Source organism: Durio zibethinus, chromosome 5 (assembly GCF_047325235.1).
Source record: "Durio zibethinus cultivar Kanyao isolate XHJ-2024 chromosome 5, ASM4732523v1, whole genome shotgun sequence".
Lineage (NCBI taxonomy): Eukaryota > Viridiplantae > Streptophyta > Magnoliopsida > Malvales > Malvaceae > Durio > Durio zibethinus.
The window spans coordinates 34,187,050-34,205,382 of NC_143166.1; the positions used below are offsets into that span (position 1 = coordinate 34,187,050).

General features: G+C 33.6%; 5 protein-coding genes across 5 annotated transcripts; 3 read left to right on the top strand and 2 right to left on the bottom strand.

Annotated features, from left to right (window-relative positions):
* The first annotated feature begins 1,040 nt into the window (after positions 1-1,040).
* On the top strand, positions 1,041-3,932 carry LOC149518958 (putative E3 ubiquitin-protein ligase ARI2). The gene is made up of 5 exons (XM_089761346.1): positions 1,041-1,304; positions 1,918-1,950; positions 2,046-2,328; positions 2,556-3,036; positions 3,374-3,932. The coding sequence occupies exons 1-5, from the start codon at positions 1,182-1,184 to the stop codon at positions 3,648-3,650; spliced, it is 1,197 nt and encodes a 398-aa protein (XP_089617472.1). The 5' UTR covers positions 1,041-1,181; the 3' UTR covers positions 3,651-3,932.
* LOC149518959 (DUF21 domain-containing protein At2g14520-like) lies at positions 3,655-6,576 on the bottom strand. The gene is made up of 14 exons (XM_089760427.1): positions 6,399-6,576; positions 5,779-5,897; positions 5,571-5,654; positions 5,394-5,449; positions 5,308-5,314; positions 5,153-5,266; positions 4,925-5,031; positions 4,751-4,848; positions 4,502-4,631; positions 4,320-4,434; positions 4,139-4,192; positions 3,944-4,026; positions 3,747-3,827; positions 3,655-3,667 (listed from the first exon to the last, which is right to left on the bottom strand). Exons 1-14 carry the CDS (start codon positions 6,574-6,576, stop codon positions 3,655-3,657), a joined length of 1,239 nt encoding a protein of 412 aa, XP_089616553.1.
* A 3,876-nt stretch (positions 6,577-10,452) lies between these two features.
* LOC149518960 (pathogenesis-related protein 1C-like) lies at positions 10,453-11,402 on the top strand. The gene has a single exon (XM_089761348.1). The coding sequence runs from the start codon at positions 10,641-10,643 to the stop codon at positions 11,118-11,120; it is 480 nt and encodes a 159-aa protein (XP_089617474.1). The 5' UTR covers positions 10,453-10,640; the 3' UTR covers positions 11,121-11,402.
* A 1,249-nt stretch (positions 11,403-12,651) lies between these two features.
* Positions 12,652-15,541, top strand: LOC111281750 (putative E3 ubiquitin-protein ligase ARI2). Its single transcript, XM_022869383.2, has 5 exons — positions 12,652-12,913; positions 13,527-13,559; positions 13,655-13,937; positions 14,165-14,645; positions 14,983-15,541. Exons 1-5 carry the CDS (start codon positions 12,791-12,793, stop codon positions 15,257-15,259), a joined length of 1,197 nt encoding a protein of 398 aa, XP_022725118.2. The 5' UTR covers positions 12,652-12,790; the 3' UTR covers positions 15,260-15,541.
* On the bottom strand, positions 15,264-18,185 carry LOC149518961 (DUF21 domain-containing protein At2g14520-like). Its single transcript, XM_089760428.1, has 14 exons — positions 18,008-18,185; positions 17,388-17,506; positions 17,180-17,263; positions 17,003-17,058; positions 16,917-16,923; positions 16,762-16,875; positions 16,534-16,640; positions 16,360-16,457; positions 16,111-16,240; positions 15,929-16,043; positions 15,748-15,801; positions 15,553-15,635; positions 15,356-15,436; positions 15,264-15,276 (listed from the first exon to the last, which is right to left on the bottom strand). The coding sequence occupies exons 1-14, from the start codon at positions 18,183-18,185 to the stop codon at positions 15,264-15,266; spliced, it is 1,239 nt and encodes a 412-aa protein (XP_089616554.1).
* Positions 18,186-18,333: the final 148 nt, after the last annotated feature.

An 18,333-nucleotide genomic window follows, 5' to 3' on the forward strand; every position in this document is an offset into this window, starting at 1 on the left:
ACAAACCTTTGTGTCAAGCTCAAGCCTTTTATTAGCTTCTGCCATGACTCCCAGGAAATCTTTCACTTTTCCCAAAACGGCAACATTCAGAAAGAAGATTTCAGCACTCAGCAGAAGCTTCTAATTCCCAAGAAACAATTTTCTCTAGAGATGTTGGATTTCTGATAGTTTCAGAAATTGGCAATTATGTTTCGTAACCGAAATACCAAAAATAGAACCTCAAGGCTCAAACAATGATCATAATCCCATTTCCACAAATTACATACTATCAGTTTCAGATTCTTTAAACAGCTTTTTATAATTACAAACTTCAGCAGAAATTTCCAGATAAGTACTTCTAACCCAAAAAAAAAAAAAAAAATCAAATCAAATAGCACAAAGATGGGAAATAGTATAACTTGGCTTTTAGGAATAAGAGTGACACTGGGTTTCTTGGTAGGATCAGGTTTATAGGATTCAGATAACCAGTGCCTTGTGCTACAAAAAAGAAGTGCAGATTCTGTTGTACAGGTAAAAATCTCAAAAACAAAACACAGTCAGATGATGAAATTTCAATGGATAGAAATCAAGTTAGCAGAAATTTACATTCGATGAAACAAAAAAAGAAGTATGTTACCTAAGGCGAAGTAGAGGATGCTTGTGCTTCCCATCCGTGTGTTTAGCTGCAGGACAAGACAACCGGTGCCCGAGCTTTGCGGACAGGGGATGGTAAGAAAATTGGCCATATTATTACATTCCAAAATTAAAAAGGAAATTAAAAGGACAAAAATGAAATGACAGCGTTTTCTCCTTCTTCAGTGTACATTTATTTGCTGCAGCCTACGGTAGCTCTCACAAATTATCAAATACATAAAAAAAGAAAAAGAAAAACATTAATTATATTAGTCGTCTCTTACAAACTTCGTTTTCCAACAAAAGGCTTCTTCTTCTCGTACTCTTTTCGCCGGCGAAGAATAAATAAATACTATAATTTTAGCCGGAGATGAATCGTTTCGGTTTCCACCGATCGGTTCAAAATTTCAACAAATTCATCTTCATAAATGATTGTTTATGATCGTTACGTGAATTTGCTTTAATTTTTTTTTTTTTTTTTTTTTTGTGTTTTGAGATATTGTATAAGAATAATAATAATAATTATTATTATAAATAAATTGGAATTTTTTTGATTGATCGATTGGTCGATGGAGGATTGCTCGAGCAGCGATGAGGATTACTACTATTCGTCCGATCGAGACTCCCTCGACGGGCTCGAGAATGAGGACTCGGATTTACAGTGGCCCCCTTCGAAGGGTCCCACTACCAAGGTCAAATTTTGTTTCTCTCTCGTTTGGCTTCTTCGGAATTCAGTTTCTTGTTTTAATTGTCATTGATTCCCAATTCTTGGTTTTTGGTTTTTTTTTTTTTGTTTCAGTGTAGAGCTTGGTGTTTTTGGTCTTTCCCTTATTAAAGAGTGTTTTGGGGTTTGAATTAGTTGTGGATTACCGGTAAATGACTGAGAAAGAAATGTTTTCTTTTATTGTTTCCTTTCTGGGTTTGTGGATTTTGAGGGGATAGAGTAATTTGAAGCAGCTTTGGGGTTCTATTGTGTGGGTGTGGTTTTTGTATGCTCATCAGGGAATTCTTTAATTTCATAGGCAGAGGAGCTGGTGGTCATCGAATTTGATGAATTTTTTCTACCTGATGTTGCTTGTGTTTTGTGCTTTTGTTATACTAAATGGCATTGTGTGTGCATTGAAGCTTTTCCCTCTCAGAACATAGGAAAACTTTAAGCTTTAATCTTCACGGGAAATCGTAGTAAAGAAGAACAAGATGCATAGTTTCTATTAATTCTTATCTTTCTCTTCTTTTTGGTCCCTAGTTATACTTAATTTGAAGAATGGGTATAGTTTTTTTGTGACTCTTTTTGGCACTACGCAGGTTATTACAAAAGAATCACTTTTAGCTGCACAGGTAAAAATTTATTTCCTTTCCCTTTTATTCGGGTTTCCCATGCATTCATGTTTTATTTTATAGGATTGAATTGATTGTTTTGGTTTTTTGGGTAGAGGGAGGATTTACGGAGAGTAATGGACATGCTATCTCTTAGGGAGCACCATGCTCGGACTTTACTAATTCATTACCGATGGGATGTTGAGAAGTTGCTTGTCGTACTTGTGGAGAAGGGAAAAGCAGACTTGTTTTCTGAAGCAGGTGTTTCTGTTGTTGAGAGTGAGGATACAGGAACACCAGTATCATCTTCATCTACAGCAATGTGTGACATACGCATAGAAGAGTTACCTAGTGATAAGATGACAAAAATGGACTGTGGCCATACCTTTTGCAATGACTGTAAGCACCCTTCTTAGTCTGCACTTTTTTTCTTGAAGCATCCCTATGTATGATGTATCACATAACCACGTAACATCAGCATGTACACAATGCTGAAAACTCCTGAAATTGACCCTTAGGTATCAACTTAGAACTCATATGATGACATGTGCACAAAGTTATTGAAGTTGTAACAGCTTGCACGTTTTAGTCTTTTGAGTTGATGTATTTCACTCTTCGTTTTCCAGGTTGGACAGAGCATTTTGTTGTGAAAATAAATGAGGGTCAAAGTAGGCGCATTAGGTGCGTGGCACACAAGTGCATCGCTATTTGTGATGAAGCTGTTGTTAGAAATCTAGTTGGTAAAAAGCATCCTGATCTAGCGGAGAAATTTGATCGTTTTCTTCTTGAGTCATACATCGAAGATAATAGAATGGTTAAATGGTGTCCTAGTACTCCTCATTGTGGGAATGCAATACGCGTTGAGGATGATGAATTTTGTGAGGTAGAGTGTTCTTGTGGTGTACAGTTTTGTTTCAGTTGCTTATCAGAAGCACACTCGCCATGTTCATGTATGATGTGGGGGCTTTGGACCAAGAAGTGCCGAGATGAATCAGAAACGGTCAATTGGATCACTATTCATACAAAGCCTTGTCCAAAGTGTCACAAACCTGTGGAGAAGAATGGTGGATGTAATCTTGTGAGCTGTATCTGTGGACAAGCATTTTGGTGAGGATTTCGTTTTATGTTAATTGCAGTTTGCAAATTTTTTGAAAGCTGTCCTAATGTCATTGTTGTGACAAGTACTTCTCACGAATCAAGTGTTCGATTCTGGCATAACTGTTCATTTCAAATAAAAACTTTTGAACTTGCACAAGCTGCCACCTCAACAAGAGCATAAGTGACTTTTTTTCCCTCTTTTCTGTGTCAATTTATTTATTTTTAATAATATTGGACCAAGTACTGGTATTATTTCGCTTGTTTACATGATTTACATGCTGCGGAATATGAATTACTGGAGATTTTATTTTTTTTATCACATTTTCTCTCTTTTCAACTGATGCAGTTGGCTGTGTGGTGGAGCTACTGGGCGGGACCATACTTGGTCAAGAATTGCTGGTCACAGCTGTGGTCGATACAAAGAAGATCGTGAGAAAAAGACTGAACGAGCAAAGCGAGATCTCTATCGGTATATGCATTATCACAACCGTTATAAAGCTCGTAAAGATTCCTTTAAGCTTGAGAGTAAACTCAAGGAGACTAAACTGGAGAAGGTGTCAATTTCAGCCAGGCATAAACAAAGAATTTGCATCTTAAATATGTTTCTATGGTCAGCTAAGTAAAGGTTTAAGTGGAAATTCTGAGAGAATATGACGATAAGAGGCCGACACTTACTCCCAGCAGAGTTACTAGAAGAAGGCTGATCTGTCTTGTTGCACCGTCTTACAACGACGGCCATGTGGCTATGACCTTTCTGAAATTCATTTAATATATCATACAATGGCAATGTTTCTTGAACCCTATAACATGTAAACATAAAATATATAGGATCAACCAATGAGTAAAGGGGTAAGCAGTGAATACTTTGCAGAATGATGCAAAAACAAGTTATCCATTTTTAGAGAGTATCATTTGCCATAAGATACCTTGAATCCTTCGTATAGTAACACTCTTCACAGGTACTTCATCTTCAGGGTGAATTGTCAATATATTCTTGACCTTTAAAATTAAAAGATAAATGGTTTAGTGAGTACTCAATTAACACCCATAAAATAAAAAAATAAAAAAAAAAGAAACACCATAAGGAATAGGAAAAAGTCTAAAAAGTAACATGATTCATGCAACCATTAGCATCATAAACTGGAAAGCTCGACATATCACAGAGCTTTATCCAGTTTCAAAATTTTATTTTAAAACGAATCAATTTGAAGGAGGGAAAGCGGAAAATAAGCACAGAATAACACTCCACAAACTGTAATTAACATTAGTTGTAGCCAAAGAAATATGATTACCAGAATGAGTCCAATTATGTTTGTAGGCTGCTCATAATAAACGGGCACTCTGCTATGTCCTTTCTCCAAAATTAAACTCATCAACTCCCTATCCATAGCAAGCATGTAATGGTAGCTAATCTAATGAAAATTGAAAAAGAGAAGAAAATGCTATCTTTATTAATAATTTACAGAAAATATACCTGTCAAGCTTGGCGTTAATATCAATTGCAAATGTGTCAGATATAGGAGTCATGGCATCTTTAGCTGTTTTCTCGCTGAGCTCAAGCGCTCCAGCGATAATTGTTGTCTCATCATGCGTCAGTTCTCCACCTTTTCCAGCCAAATAGAAGTCCATAAAAGGTTAGTAAATCTAAGAGTTATGACAAAAGAAAGAAGATATGAAAGAAGGCATTTCGATTCAGAAAGCAAAGAGACATCAATAATTTTACGGGGGCAAACTAACAACTGCAACAAATTAATGGCATGGCAGGTGAAATCAATGATCAAAACAAGCATTGATTCAATAAAAACAGCCAAGTTAAAACAACTAAGTTACAGTACAAAGTGATGTACACAACTAAAGGGAACACTAAAATCCTTTTACGCAATGTTTCTCGAAATACTAAGAGGCAGTTAAGCACACCTCGTTCCCATGCAAATTTACTAAGGTTTTCAACTCAGCCCTTCGAAAAAGTGCTACATGTCCATGGCCCAGCAGAAAGTCTAACAGCTGAAAATCACATAAGATATTTTACAGTCAAGACAGCTATTTGCAGGAATTTACAAGCTTAATTGTCTTTCTCATTGTTAAAAGCGCATTAATGGTGTGTGCTTTTAGCAACATTCATCACCTTGCTTATCGGGTAGGCAACAGGAAAACAGATCCAAACAAGAAGTTGAACGATTGGAGCCACTGTTGCACCAATTGCCAAACCATATCGAGAACAAACAGATTGTGGTATTATCTGCAAATACAATTAAAATGTAATTAGGAAATGCATAGAACTTGCTGCCTTTTAATGCAGCTATATGTAATTTCACTTTCCAAGAGCAAGTCTTAAGCCGGAACAGTTGGAAAACAATTTTTAAAACCAATTGCTGGAACCTTCCGGGAAAAGTTGCTCAGCCAAAATTTTAGCAAACGGTATCTGAGTGACACAAATCAAAAGGGTCAGATCACAAAATGTCATGTTCATGGTTCAACAAGGATGTCTACTTGCGCTGAATTCAAAAGTGCTTCAATTCAAATAATCTAAGGTGGATTCTCACCTCACCAAACAGAAGAATCAAGGTCACCGAAATCAGGATAGCACCCCCAGCTGACACCAGACCATCAAGGAAAATAGGAAGTGCCTGATAAAAGTAACAAAAGTTCCAAAACATTAACATTTTCCAACACATGTAACCGGATCACCTGTTGAAGATGTATCTATAATATATACCTCCATTGCAGCAGCATTGCATATAAGTAGCGTACAAAGCAACAAATGCTGTTTTTGGACAACCGGCAATATCTTTGCGGTTCCAAACAAGAATTAAAGTTGGCACGGGCAGCATTTAATCTGAATATCGAACATGCAGTATATAAAGCAATATCTGACAATAATTTCATTAACCATCACTAAATTATAGGATCACCATTTGGTTTTGTCATGTAATTTGCATGTCTATCCTTCCAAATTTGCTGCATTTCAGGAACAAAGTTTTCTTTGCTATAAAAACCTTATTGATTAAAATCCATAGATTTTGTTCTTTCATTCCCTTGGTTTCTTCAAAAAATATATATTTATGAACCATAAATTTCAAAGAACAAGTTAAATTAGCCAGGAAAACGGATAAATTTACATCAACCTCGGGCAAAAAGTAAAGATTCTATCATTCAATTCATGATTTTAGTTCATTTGTTATCTATCAATCAAATAAAGCAAAGACTTCAAGTAAAGCTAAGGCATCCACACCATTGCCATCACCAACACCATAAAAGATAACACTTTGATCCATTTATTTTCTTTCCTTAATTAAAAAAACAAAAAGAAAAAACGCATTAAACTCGTTTCTAAAAAATAAAAAGAAGAAATAGATTAAATGAAGAAATACCGGCATGTTTACGATCCTTAGGAGTGCCAGACTTGGCAATAACCTCAAGATCAACGAGACTTAACGACATAAGGCCCAAAGTAAGGCCCGACATCAAACCGGCAAACATCACCAACGACACTATTATCACTATGTGAATAAAGAAATCCGTCTCGCAACATCTGTACTCCACCGCCATTCAAGCCAACGTCACAAACCCAGAAAAGAAACAGAAGAAAGCTGCCGATTTGGCGTAAAAAGAGAAGCTTTGAGTTTGGGTCCGGTTGGACAGTGACAAGTATTACTAGCTTATACTTTGTGATTGAATTGGAAACACAAACATATGCGGTTCCAATCTATACGGTTGTGAGTTTTGAGCTTATTGTTTTTCGTGTTCTATGATCATCTATTGTTTGTATTAGCATGCAATTTTTAATCAAAGCTTGTGATTTACCAAGATTTTGTCTTGGAAAAAATAATTTTTTATTTGTCCGTTAGATTTGTTGTCCAAAAACTCTTTTGATTATCTGAAACGATGCCGAAACCCCAACTAATTATTGGTTTATTATCACGATCAGATCACATTATGAAAGAAATCTACACCCCTAACACAACATAAAAATGAAATATAAAAATAATCCGATTTAAAATTATAATAATAAAATATAAAAATAATATAATTTAAAATTATAATAATTATTATATATAAATTTAATAAAATAAAAAATATTTTTTATATTTTTATATTGATATAAATTATAATATATAATTTACGTATAAAAATATAATATAAAAATATAAATTTTAATATTTTATATTATATAAATATACAAATCATCGTATCTTATCTTTTTTATCGTTAATTGTCTCTCAACTTATTATTATAATCAGATAAGACATCATAAAAAATATATCGTTTTCATCGTATTATTATAAATTATTATTCAATAATTTTATATATATTTAAATATAACAAAGAGTAGGATTTTGCGCAACTCCAGCTGTTATCTACTTAAAATTTTTTCATGTAGTTTAACACTAAAATTAAACAGTTGCTTACCCTTCTTCATGTAATTGGATTTTGCTTGCTCTTCTTCACGTGCAAATCACAATTTCGACGAACTGGCTTTCAACTTGTAAAATTAAATTCTATATATTTTAATCTGTTAAGTTTTTTTTTTATTATTGATTTTATATATTTGTGCACTTTTAATTGTTTTTTCTTCTTAATCGTAATGCAATTTGGTAAGTCAAATATTTGTTTGTTGAATATTATCATATTGGGAAAATTCAACACACACAAGTGTAGTACTTACAAATAAAATAACAAGTTTAAATCAAACACAAATATATTTTGTTCGATTTAATTGAAAATGATTTATTTTAAATTTAATTTACTAACAAATAAATTTTTAAAATTATAAAATTTTTAAAATGAGAAAAGTTTTCAAAAACTCTCTACTTAAAACTTAATCCAAAATTCAATTACATTATTTTAATAGTTTATTCTCATAACTATTTTTTTGGTGTCTAACTATATGAGATTATCAAACCAAATCTAAAATATCCTATTTATAGGGTGAAATCATTTATACTTTTATTAAATTCTTGATGTGAGATACAAGACAAACTTAAAAATTCATTAACTTTCAATATGAAATTATGAAATTTAAGATAAATTTTAACATATCATTCATCATCAATAAAATGTACTATTACTTCAATTAATTTTTCAAATAAAATAAATGTTTTATACGTTTAAAATGAGTGTTTAATCATCAATAAAGACTTAACGCAATATTTTATGCTAAAGTATTTATATATATATATATAGTGAAAATGGAGAACTCAAAGCGAATTTATGAACAAGAAAAAATATGATCACGATTTGGGACAATATTTATTTTATCTTTTAAACCATAAAATAGCCGTAACAGATTTGAATTTTCGTAGCCGTAACAATTTGATCGTAGAATAGTCACCATTGACTACATACATAGCGGACCAGCCCTATGCGATCAATCTGCAGCAATTACAACTGCATTTGCATGCCTTTTCACTTTCTGTAGGGCGGTTCTTCTTGTAGTGATTACCTAATGTTGTGGTCACAACCAATTCTAATCCATTAGGTTGTTCTTCGCCGACGTCGTTGTCTCCTTGATCTGCAACATCCAAATGCTACGTTTTTTTTTGGACCATATTATTTGGCACCGCTAATTTAACGATCCATACTCAATTTATATTTGCAGTTAAATTATCTTTGAGAGATCCACTTTTAAAAATACCATTGTCAAATCCTGATGCTACAGGCAAATGATCTAAAGAAGAAGGCTTGACCGCTCAAGACAAATGTCAAATTACACTAAACTAAATTAAATATTAAATTTGATAATTTAAAATATAATACGATCATAAGATATAAATATAATATAAAAATAATTTAATTTAAAATTTTAATAATAATTGTATATAATTTTAATAAAATAAAAAAATATATATTTTATTTTTTATATTAATAAAAATGATAACATATAATTTTTATATAAATTTTAGTATTTTATAACGTCAAATTTGTTAGACACTCACCGACAGTAATCATTATTAGTAGATAAATGTTGGATCGTTTTTAAGGCTTTTAACGGCTTGCAATTGAGACAAAAATGTCTACTTTTGCAATATTGGACAAACATCTTCAAAATTCTACCTGAGATGAGATCAGCCTGAGACCAAGCCAGGTCCATAGCCACATCAAAAAACTTAATTTAATATAGGTGTATTTTAATAAATTTTCTGTAATTTACTAATATTAATCACACTAAAATTTATAAAAATATAAAAAAAATAGTAATTATTTTTTAAAAAAGTCTTATATTTATAATTTATATTTATATATGATTATAAATTTTTTATTTGATATAATTTGATCACTAATAAAAATATTCCATTAACGTGTAAAATGTGATTTATTTTCAAATATATTATCATAAATTAATCTTTAATTTTTATTTATTTGAAAATATTATTTAGTTTCTGGTGAAATTTTTTTCAATAATAAAAAGGAAGCCTTCAAACTTTTAAGTTTATATGTTAAAGTTTCATCAAATGATGATTTTGCTTATTGATTGATTTATTATTAATTTAATTTGTTTATTGATTTTTTTTATATATATTAACTTTTTAATGAAAACATGAAATAATATATTTTATAGTTTTTTAAATTTAGATTTTTGGATTTAAGTATTTAACATAATTTTTTTCAATAAAATAATATATACAGCAAAAGTTAAAATATTATTCCAGTGAACTTTTTATTGACTGCGCCTTGGCTTTGTCACGTACATTATTTTAAAATTACAAGAAGTAAATAAGTTTTTTTTTTCTTAAAAAATAACAACTCATGCGGGCAGACGTAAGCATGATCCGCATGAAACTTGCTGGCCATGTCGTAATCTCGGAGTGGAATCTTATGTTTCACAATTTTTTATATAAGCAGTCCCAATTTAAAAATAAAAAATATTTATAAGTATTTATATTTCTATTTTAAATTTATAAAAAAAAAAAATTAAAATAATTATACAAATTAATTAAATTAAATTTTATATTTTATATTTCATAATTTTTATATATAATTATATCAGAATTTCAACATTCAGAACAGATGCATTGGTGCTTACCAAGAAATACAAATATGTGAAATGATCTTATTGTAATCCATCTTAACAATCTTAAAATTAAAAATCGACATTTGTCTAGTGATTAAGGAAATTTTATGAGAATATAAAAATTTTGATTTCTGAGTTAAGAATTTTCTTTTTAAGGGCTATGTTCCCTTCTAAATCAAGAAAAATAAAATAAAAGCTGATGTATAACATCTTATTATTTAATTATGTGTTTTAAAAAATTAAGGTTTAAAAAAAATGATTACCTAACAAAAACAACATAAACAGTTGTCAATTTTCTAGAAATTTGGAGACCAAAATTTTTTATAGTTATTTACCTTTTATATGATTGATCATATATAAAAAAAAAATTACAGAAAAGATGCAAACATGTTCTAAAATTAGTCTGGCCAGACTTTCGGAAAGTTGCTTTGAACAAATCTGTTTTATTAAACTGTTATGAATTCTTATCTGAATTCGTTGCTTTGAGCAAATTTCGCTTAATATTACCTATTTCCAACTTGTTATAAATAGCCTTCACAAATTTCTCATTCTTCATCAATCACCATTGCCTTTACCTTTGAGAACCCAGCTAGAAACCAAAATGGCTTGGCACAGAATTGCATTAGCAGTTGCTTTAGTCTCATCCTTTGCTTTGCCTTGTTTCGCCCAAAGCTTGAAAAAAGAATTCTTGGATCCTCAAAATGAAGTTCGTGCTGACGTGAACGTTGAGGCATTGACTTGGGATGACCAAGTGGCAGCCTATGCGCAAAACTATGCCGATCAAAGAATTGGGGACTGTGATCTTGTTCATTCTGGGGGTCAATATGGGGAGAACATTGCATGGGGTAGTGGTGACCTTTCGATCGCAGATGCAGTCAAAATGTGGGTTGGTGAGAAGGTCTATTATGATGGCCGCTCAAATAGTTGCGCTTCAGGCCAGATTTGTGCCCATTATACTCAGGTGGTTTGGCGCAACTCGGTCCATGTAGGGTGCGCAAAGGTAAGGTGTGCTAATGGAGGAACTTTCATCACTTGCAACTATGACCCTCCTGGCAACGCCTTCGGGGAGACACCTTTTTAAAACTTCTAACTATCAAATGAGTACCTAGTAATTTTTATCATGTCATTTAAAATACCGTATATAAAATATAATTTTCATATTTTCGTTATCATCATTAACATCATTGTCGCTTTCCGATCACTATCATCACTGCTATCATCTGATTCTGTTCCACTACCTACAACCATCTACACTAATTGCTGGCTGATTACCAGCTATAGCAGATTCAGCAGCAGCCAGAGCCACGGGTGTGAAGATCAGGTACAGCCAGCATCAAATCCTGTCGTATAATATGCAACCAAAAATTACAACAAACTCATAGACCACACAATTTGCACAATCCGAGAAAGAGAGAATCCAACTGCAAAGTTACCATTTCAATAACTTCAGATTCATTCCCATTGAATACTTCAATATCAAATACTTTGAGAATTAATCTACATTTTGAGATGGATTAGAAATTTAAAAAGAGCACATACTGATGAGCAAAATTTGACTAAGAATAAAAAACAAACCTTTGTGTCAAGCTCAAGCCTTTTATTAGCTTCTGCCATGACTCCCAGGAAATCTTTCACTTTTCCCAAAACGGCAACATTCAGAAAGAAGATTTCAGCACTCAGCAGAAGCTTCTAATTCCCAAGAAACAATTTTCTCTAGAGATGTTGGATTTCTGATAGTTTCAGAAATTGGCAATTATGTTTCGTAACCGAAATACCAAAAATAGAACCTCAAGGCTCAAACAATGATCATAATCCCATTTCCACAAATTACATACTATCAGTTTCAGATTCTTTAAACAGCTTTTTATAATTACAAACTTCAGCAGAAATTTCCAGATAAGTACTTCTAACCCAAAAAAAAAAAAAAAAATCAAATCAAATAGCACAAAGATGGGAAATAGTATAACTTGGCTTTTAGGAATAAGAGTGACACTGGGTTTCTTGGTAGGATCAGGTTTATAGGATTCAGATAACCAGTGCCTTGTGCTACAAAAAAGAAGTGCAGATTCTGTTGTACAGGTAAAAATCTCAAAAACAAAACACAGTCAGATGATGAAATTTCAATGGATAGAAATCAAGTTAGCAGAAATTTACATTCGATGAAACAAAAAAAGAAGTATGTTACCTAAGGCGAAGTAGAGGATGCTTGTGCTTCCCATCCGTGTGTTTAGCTGCAGGACAAGACAACCGGTGCCCGAGCTTTGCGGACAGGGGATGGTAAGAAAATTGGCCATATTATTACATTCCAAAATTAAAAAGGAAATTAAAAGGACAAAAATGAAATGACAGCGTTTTCTCCTTCTTCAGTGTACATTTATTTGCTGCAGCCTACGGTAGCTCTCACAAATTATCAAATACATAAAAAAAGAAAAAGAAAAACATTAATTATATTAGTCGTCTCTTACAAACTTCGTTTTCCAACAAAAGGCTTCTTCTTCTCGTACTCTTTTCGCCGGCGAAGAATAAATAAATACTATAATTTTAGCCGGAGATGAATCGTTTCGGTTTCCACCGATCGGTTCAAAATTTCAACAAATTCATCTTCATAAATGATTGTTTATGATCGTTACGTGAATTTGCTTTAATTTTTTTTTTTTTTTTTTTTTTTGTGTTTTGAGATATTGTATAAGAATAATAATAATAATTATTATTATAAATAAATTGGAATTTTTTTGATTGATCGATTGGTCGATGGAGGATTGCTCGAGCAGCGATGAGGATTACTACTATTCGTCCGATCGAGACTCCCTCGACGGGCTCGAGAATGAGGACTCGGATTTACAGTGGCCCCCTTCGAAGGGTCCCACTACCAAGGTCAAATTTTGTTTCTCTCTCGTTTGGCTTCTTCGGAATTCAGTTTCTTGTTTTAATTGTCATTGATTCCCAATTCTTGGTTTTTGGTTTTTTTTTTTTTGTTTCAGTGTAGAGCTTGGTGTTTTTGGTCTTTCCCTTATTAAAGAGTGTTTTGGGGTTTGAATTAGTTGTGGATTACCGGTAAATGACTGAGAAAGAAATGTTTTCTTTTATTGTTTCCTTTCTGGGTTTGTGGATTTTGAGGGGATAGAGTAATTTGAAGCAGCTTTGGGGTTCTATTGTGTGGGTGTGGTTTTTGTATGCTCATCAGGGAATTCTTTAATTTCATAGGCAGAGGAGCTGGTGGTCATCGAATTTGATGAATTTTTTCTACCTGATGTTGCTTGTGTTTTGTGCTTTTGTTATACTAAATGGCATTGTGTGTGCATTGAAGCTTTTCCCTCTCAGAACATAGGAAAACTTTAAGCTTTAATCTTCACGGGAAATCGTAGTAAAGAAGAACAAGATGCATAGTTTCTATTAATTCTTATCTTTCTCTTCTTTTTGGTCCCTAGTTATACTTAATTTGAAGAATGGGTATAGTTTTTTTGTGACTCTTTTTGGCACTACGCAGGTTATTACAAAAGAATCACTTTTAGCTGCACAGGTAAAAATTTATTTCCTTTCCCTTTTATTCGGGTTTCCCATGCATTCATGTTTTATTTTATAGGATTGAATTGATTGTTTTGGTTTTTTGGGTAGAGGGAGGATTTACGGAGAGTAATGGACATGCTATCTCTTAGGGAGCACCATGCTCGGACTTTACTAATTCATTACCGATGGGATGTTGAGAAGTTGCTTGTCGTACTTGTGGAGAAGGGAAAAGCAGACTTGTTTTCTGAAGCAGGTGTTTCTGTTGTTGAGAGTGAGGATACAGGAACACCAGTATCATCTTCATCTACAGCAATGTGTGACATACGCATAGAAGAGTTACCTAGTGATAAGATGACAAAAATGGACTGTGGCCATACCTTTTGCAATGACTGTAAGCACCCTTCTTAGTCTGCACTTTTTTTCTTGAAGCATCCCTATGTATGATGTATCACATAACCACGTAACATCAGCATGTACACAATGCTGAAAACTCCTGAAATTGACCCTTAGGTATCAACTTAGAACTCATATGATGACATGTGCACAAAGTTATTGAAGTTGTAACAGCTTGCACGTTTTAGTCTTTTGAGTTGATGTATTTCACTCTTCGTTTTCCAGGTTGGACAGAGCATTTTGTTGTGAAAATAAATGAGGGTCAAAGTAGGCGCATTAGGTGCGTGGCACACAAGTGCATCGCTATTTGTGATGAAGCTGTTGTTAGAAATCTAGTTGGTAAAAAGCATCCTGATCTAGCGGAGAAATTTGATCGTTTTCTTCTTGAGTCATACATCGAAGATAATAGAATGGTTAAATGGTGTCCTAGTACTCCTCATTGTGGGAATGCAATACGCGTTGAGGATGATGAATTTTGTGAGGTAGAGTGTTCTTGTGGTGTACAGTTTTGTTTCAGTTGCTTATCAGAAGCACACTCGCCATGTTCATGTATGATGTGGGGGCTTTGGACCAAGAAGTGCCGAGATGAATCAGAAACGGTCAATTGGATCACTATTCATACAAAGCCTTGTCCAAAGTGTCACAAACCTGTGGAGAAGAATGGTGGATGTAATCTTGTGAGCTGTATCTGTGGACAAGCATTTTGGTGAGGATTTCGTTTTATGTTAATTGCAGTTTGCAAATTTTTTGAAAGCTGTCCTAATGTCATTGTTGTGACAAGTACTTCTCACGAATCAAGTGTTCGATTCTGGCATAACTGTTCATTTCAAATAAAAACTTTTGAACTTGCACAAGCTGCCACCTCAACAAGAGCATAAGTGACTTTTTTTCCCTCTTTTCTGTGTCAATTTATTTATTTTTAATAATATTGGACCAAGTACTGGTATTATTTCGCTTGTTTACATGATTTACATGCTGCGGAATATGAATTACTGGAGATTTTATTTTTTTTATCACATTTTCTCTCTTTTCAACTGATGCAGTTGGCTGTGTGGTGGAGCTACTGGGCGGGACCATACTTGGTCAAGAATTGCTGGTCACAGCTGTGGTCGATACAAAGAAGATCGTGAGAAAAAGACTGAACGAGCAAAGCGAGATCTCTATCGGTATATGCATTATCACAACCGTTATAAAGCTCGTAAAGATTCCTTTAAGCTTGAGAGTAAACTCAAGGAGACTAAACTGGAGAAGGTGTCAATTTCAGCCAGGCATAAACAAAGAATTTGCATCTTAAATATGTTTCTATGGTCAGCTAAGTAAAGGTTTAAGTGGAAATTCTGAGAGAATATGACGATAAGAGGCCGACACTTACTCCCAGCAGAGTTACTAGAAGAAGGCTGATCTGTCTTGTTGCACCGTCTTACAACGACGGCCATGTGGCTATGACCTTTCTGAAATTCATTTAATATATCATACAATGGCAATGTTTCTTGAACCCTATAACATGTAAACATAAAATATATAGGATCAACCAATGAGTAAAGGGGTAAGCAGTGAATACTTTGCAGAATGATGCAAAAACAAGTTATCCATTTTTAGAGAGTATCATTTGCCATAAGATACCTTGAATCCTTCGTATAGTAACACTCTTCACAGGTACTTCATCTTCAGGGTGAATTGTCAATATATTCTTGACCTTTAAAATTAAAAGATAAATGGTTTAGTGAGTACTCAATTAACACCCATAAAATAAAAAAATAAAAAAAAAAGAAACACCATAAGGAATAGGAAAAAGTCTAAAAAGTAACATGATTCATGCAACCATTAGCATCATAAACTGGAAAGCTCGACATATCACAGAGCTTTATCCAGTTTCAAAATTTTATTTTAAAACGAATCAATTTGAAGGAGGGAAAGCGGAAAATAAGCACAGAATAACACTCCACAAACTGTAATTAACATTAGTTGTAGCCAAAGAAATATGATTACCAGAATGAGTCCAATTATGTTTGTAGGCTGCTCATAATAAACGGGCACTCTGCTATGTCCTTTCTCCAAAATTAAACTCATCAACTCCCTATCCATAGCAAGCATGTAATGGTAGCTAATCTAATGAAAATTGAAAAAGAGAAGAAAATGCTATCTTTATTAATAATTTACAGAAAATATACCTGTCAAGCTTGGCGTTAATATCAATTGCAAATGTGTCAGATATAGGAGTCATGGCATCTTTAGCTGTTTTCTCGCTGAGCTCAAGCGCTCCAGCGATAATTGTTGTCTCATCATGCGTCAGTTCTCCACCTTTTCCAGCCAAATAGAAGTCCATAAAAGGTTAGTAAATCTAAGAGTTATGACAAAAGAAAGAAGATATGAAAGAAGGCATTTCGATTCAGAAAGCAAAGAGACATCAATAATTTTACGGGGGCAAACTAACAACTGCAACAAATTAATGGCATGGCAGGTGAAATCAATGATCAAAACAAGCATTGATTCAATAAAAACAGCCAAGTTAAAACAACTAAGTTACAGTACAAAGTGATGTACACAACTAAAGGGAACACTAAAATCCTTTTACGCAATGTTTCTCGAAATACTAAGAGGCAGTTAAGCACACCTCGTTCCCATGCAAATTTACTAAGGTTTTCAACTCAGCCCTTCGAAAAAGTGCTACATGTCCATGGCCCAGCAGAAAGTCTAACAGCTGAAAATCACATAAGATATTTTACAGTCAAGACAGCTATTTGCAGGAATTTACAAGCTTAATTGTCTTTCTCATTGTTAAAAGCGCATTAATGGTGTGTGCTTTTAGCAACATTCATCACCTTGCTTATCGGGTAGGCAACAGGAAAACAGATCCAAACAAGAAGTTGAACGATTGGAGCCACTGTTGCACCAATTGCCAAACCATATCGAGAACAAACAGATTGTGGTATTATCTGCAAATACAATTAAAATGTAATTAGGAAATGCATAGAACTTGCTGCCTTTTAATGCAGCTATATGTAATTTCACTTTCCAAGAGCAAGTCTTAAGCCGGAACAGTTGGAAAACAATTTTTAAAACCAATTGCTGGAACCTTCCGGGAAAAGTTGCTCAGCCAAAATTTTAGCAAACGGTATCTGAGTGACACAAATCAAAAGGGTCAGATCACAAAATGTCATGTTCATGGTTCAACAAGGATGTCTACTTGCGCTGAATTCAAAAGTGCTTCAATTCAAATAATCTAAGGTGGATTCTCACCTCACCAAACAGAAGAATCAAGGTCACCGAAATCAGGATAGCACCCCCAGCTGACACCAGACCATCAAGGAAAATAGGAAGTGCCTGATAAAAGTAACAAAAGTTCCAAAACATTAACATTTTCCAACACATGTAACCGGATCACCTGTTGAAGATGTATCTATAATATATACCTCCATTGCAGCAGCATTGCATATAAGTAGCGTACAAAGCAACAAATGCTGTTTTTGGACAACCGGCAATATCTTTGCGGTTCCAAACAAGAATTAAAGTTGGCACGGGCAGCATTTAATCTGAATATCGAACATGCAGTATATAAAGCAATATCTGACAATAATTTCATTAACCATCACTAAATTATAGGATCACCATTTGGTTTTGTCATGTAATTTGCATGTCTATCCTTCCAAATTTGCTGCATTTCAGGAACAAAGTTTTCTTTGCTATAAAAACCTTATTGATTAAAATCCATAGATTTTGTTCTTTCATTCCCTTGGTTTCTTCAAAAAATATATATTTATGAACCATAAATTTCAAAGAACAAGTTAAATTAGCCAGGAAAACGGATAAATTTACATCAACCTCGGGCAAAAAGTAAAGATTCTATCATTCAATTCATGATTTTAGTTCATTTGTTATCTATCAATCAAATAAAGCAAAGACTTCAAGTAAAGCTAAGGCATCCACACCATTGCCATCACCAACACCATAAAAGATAACACTTTGATCCATTTATTTTCTTTCCTTAATTAAAAAAACAAAAAGAAAAAACGCATTAAACTCGTTTCTAAAAAATAAAAAGAAGAAATAGATTAAATGAAGAAATACCGGCATGTTTACGATCCTTAGGAGTGCCAGACTTGGCAATAACCTCAAGATCAACGAGACTTAACGACATAAGGCCCAAAGTAAGGCCCGACATCAAACCGGCAAACATCACCAACGACACTATTATCACTATGTGAATAAAGAAATCCGTCTCGCAACATCTGTACTCCACCGCCATTCAAGCCAACGTCACAAACCCAGAAAAGAAACAGAAGAAAGCTGCCGATTTGGCGTAAAAAGAGAAGCTTTGAGTTTGGGTCCGGTTGGACAGTGACAAGTATTACTAGCTTATACTTTGTGATTGAATTGGAAACACAAACATATGC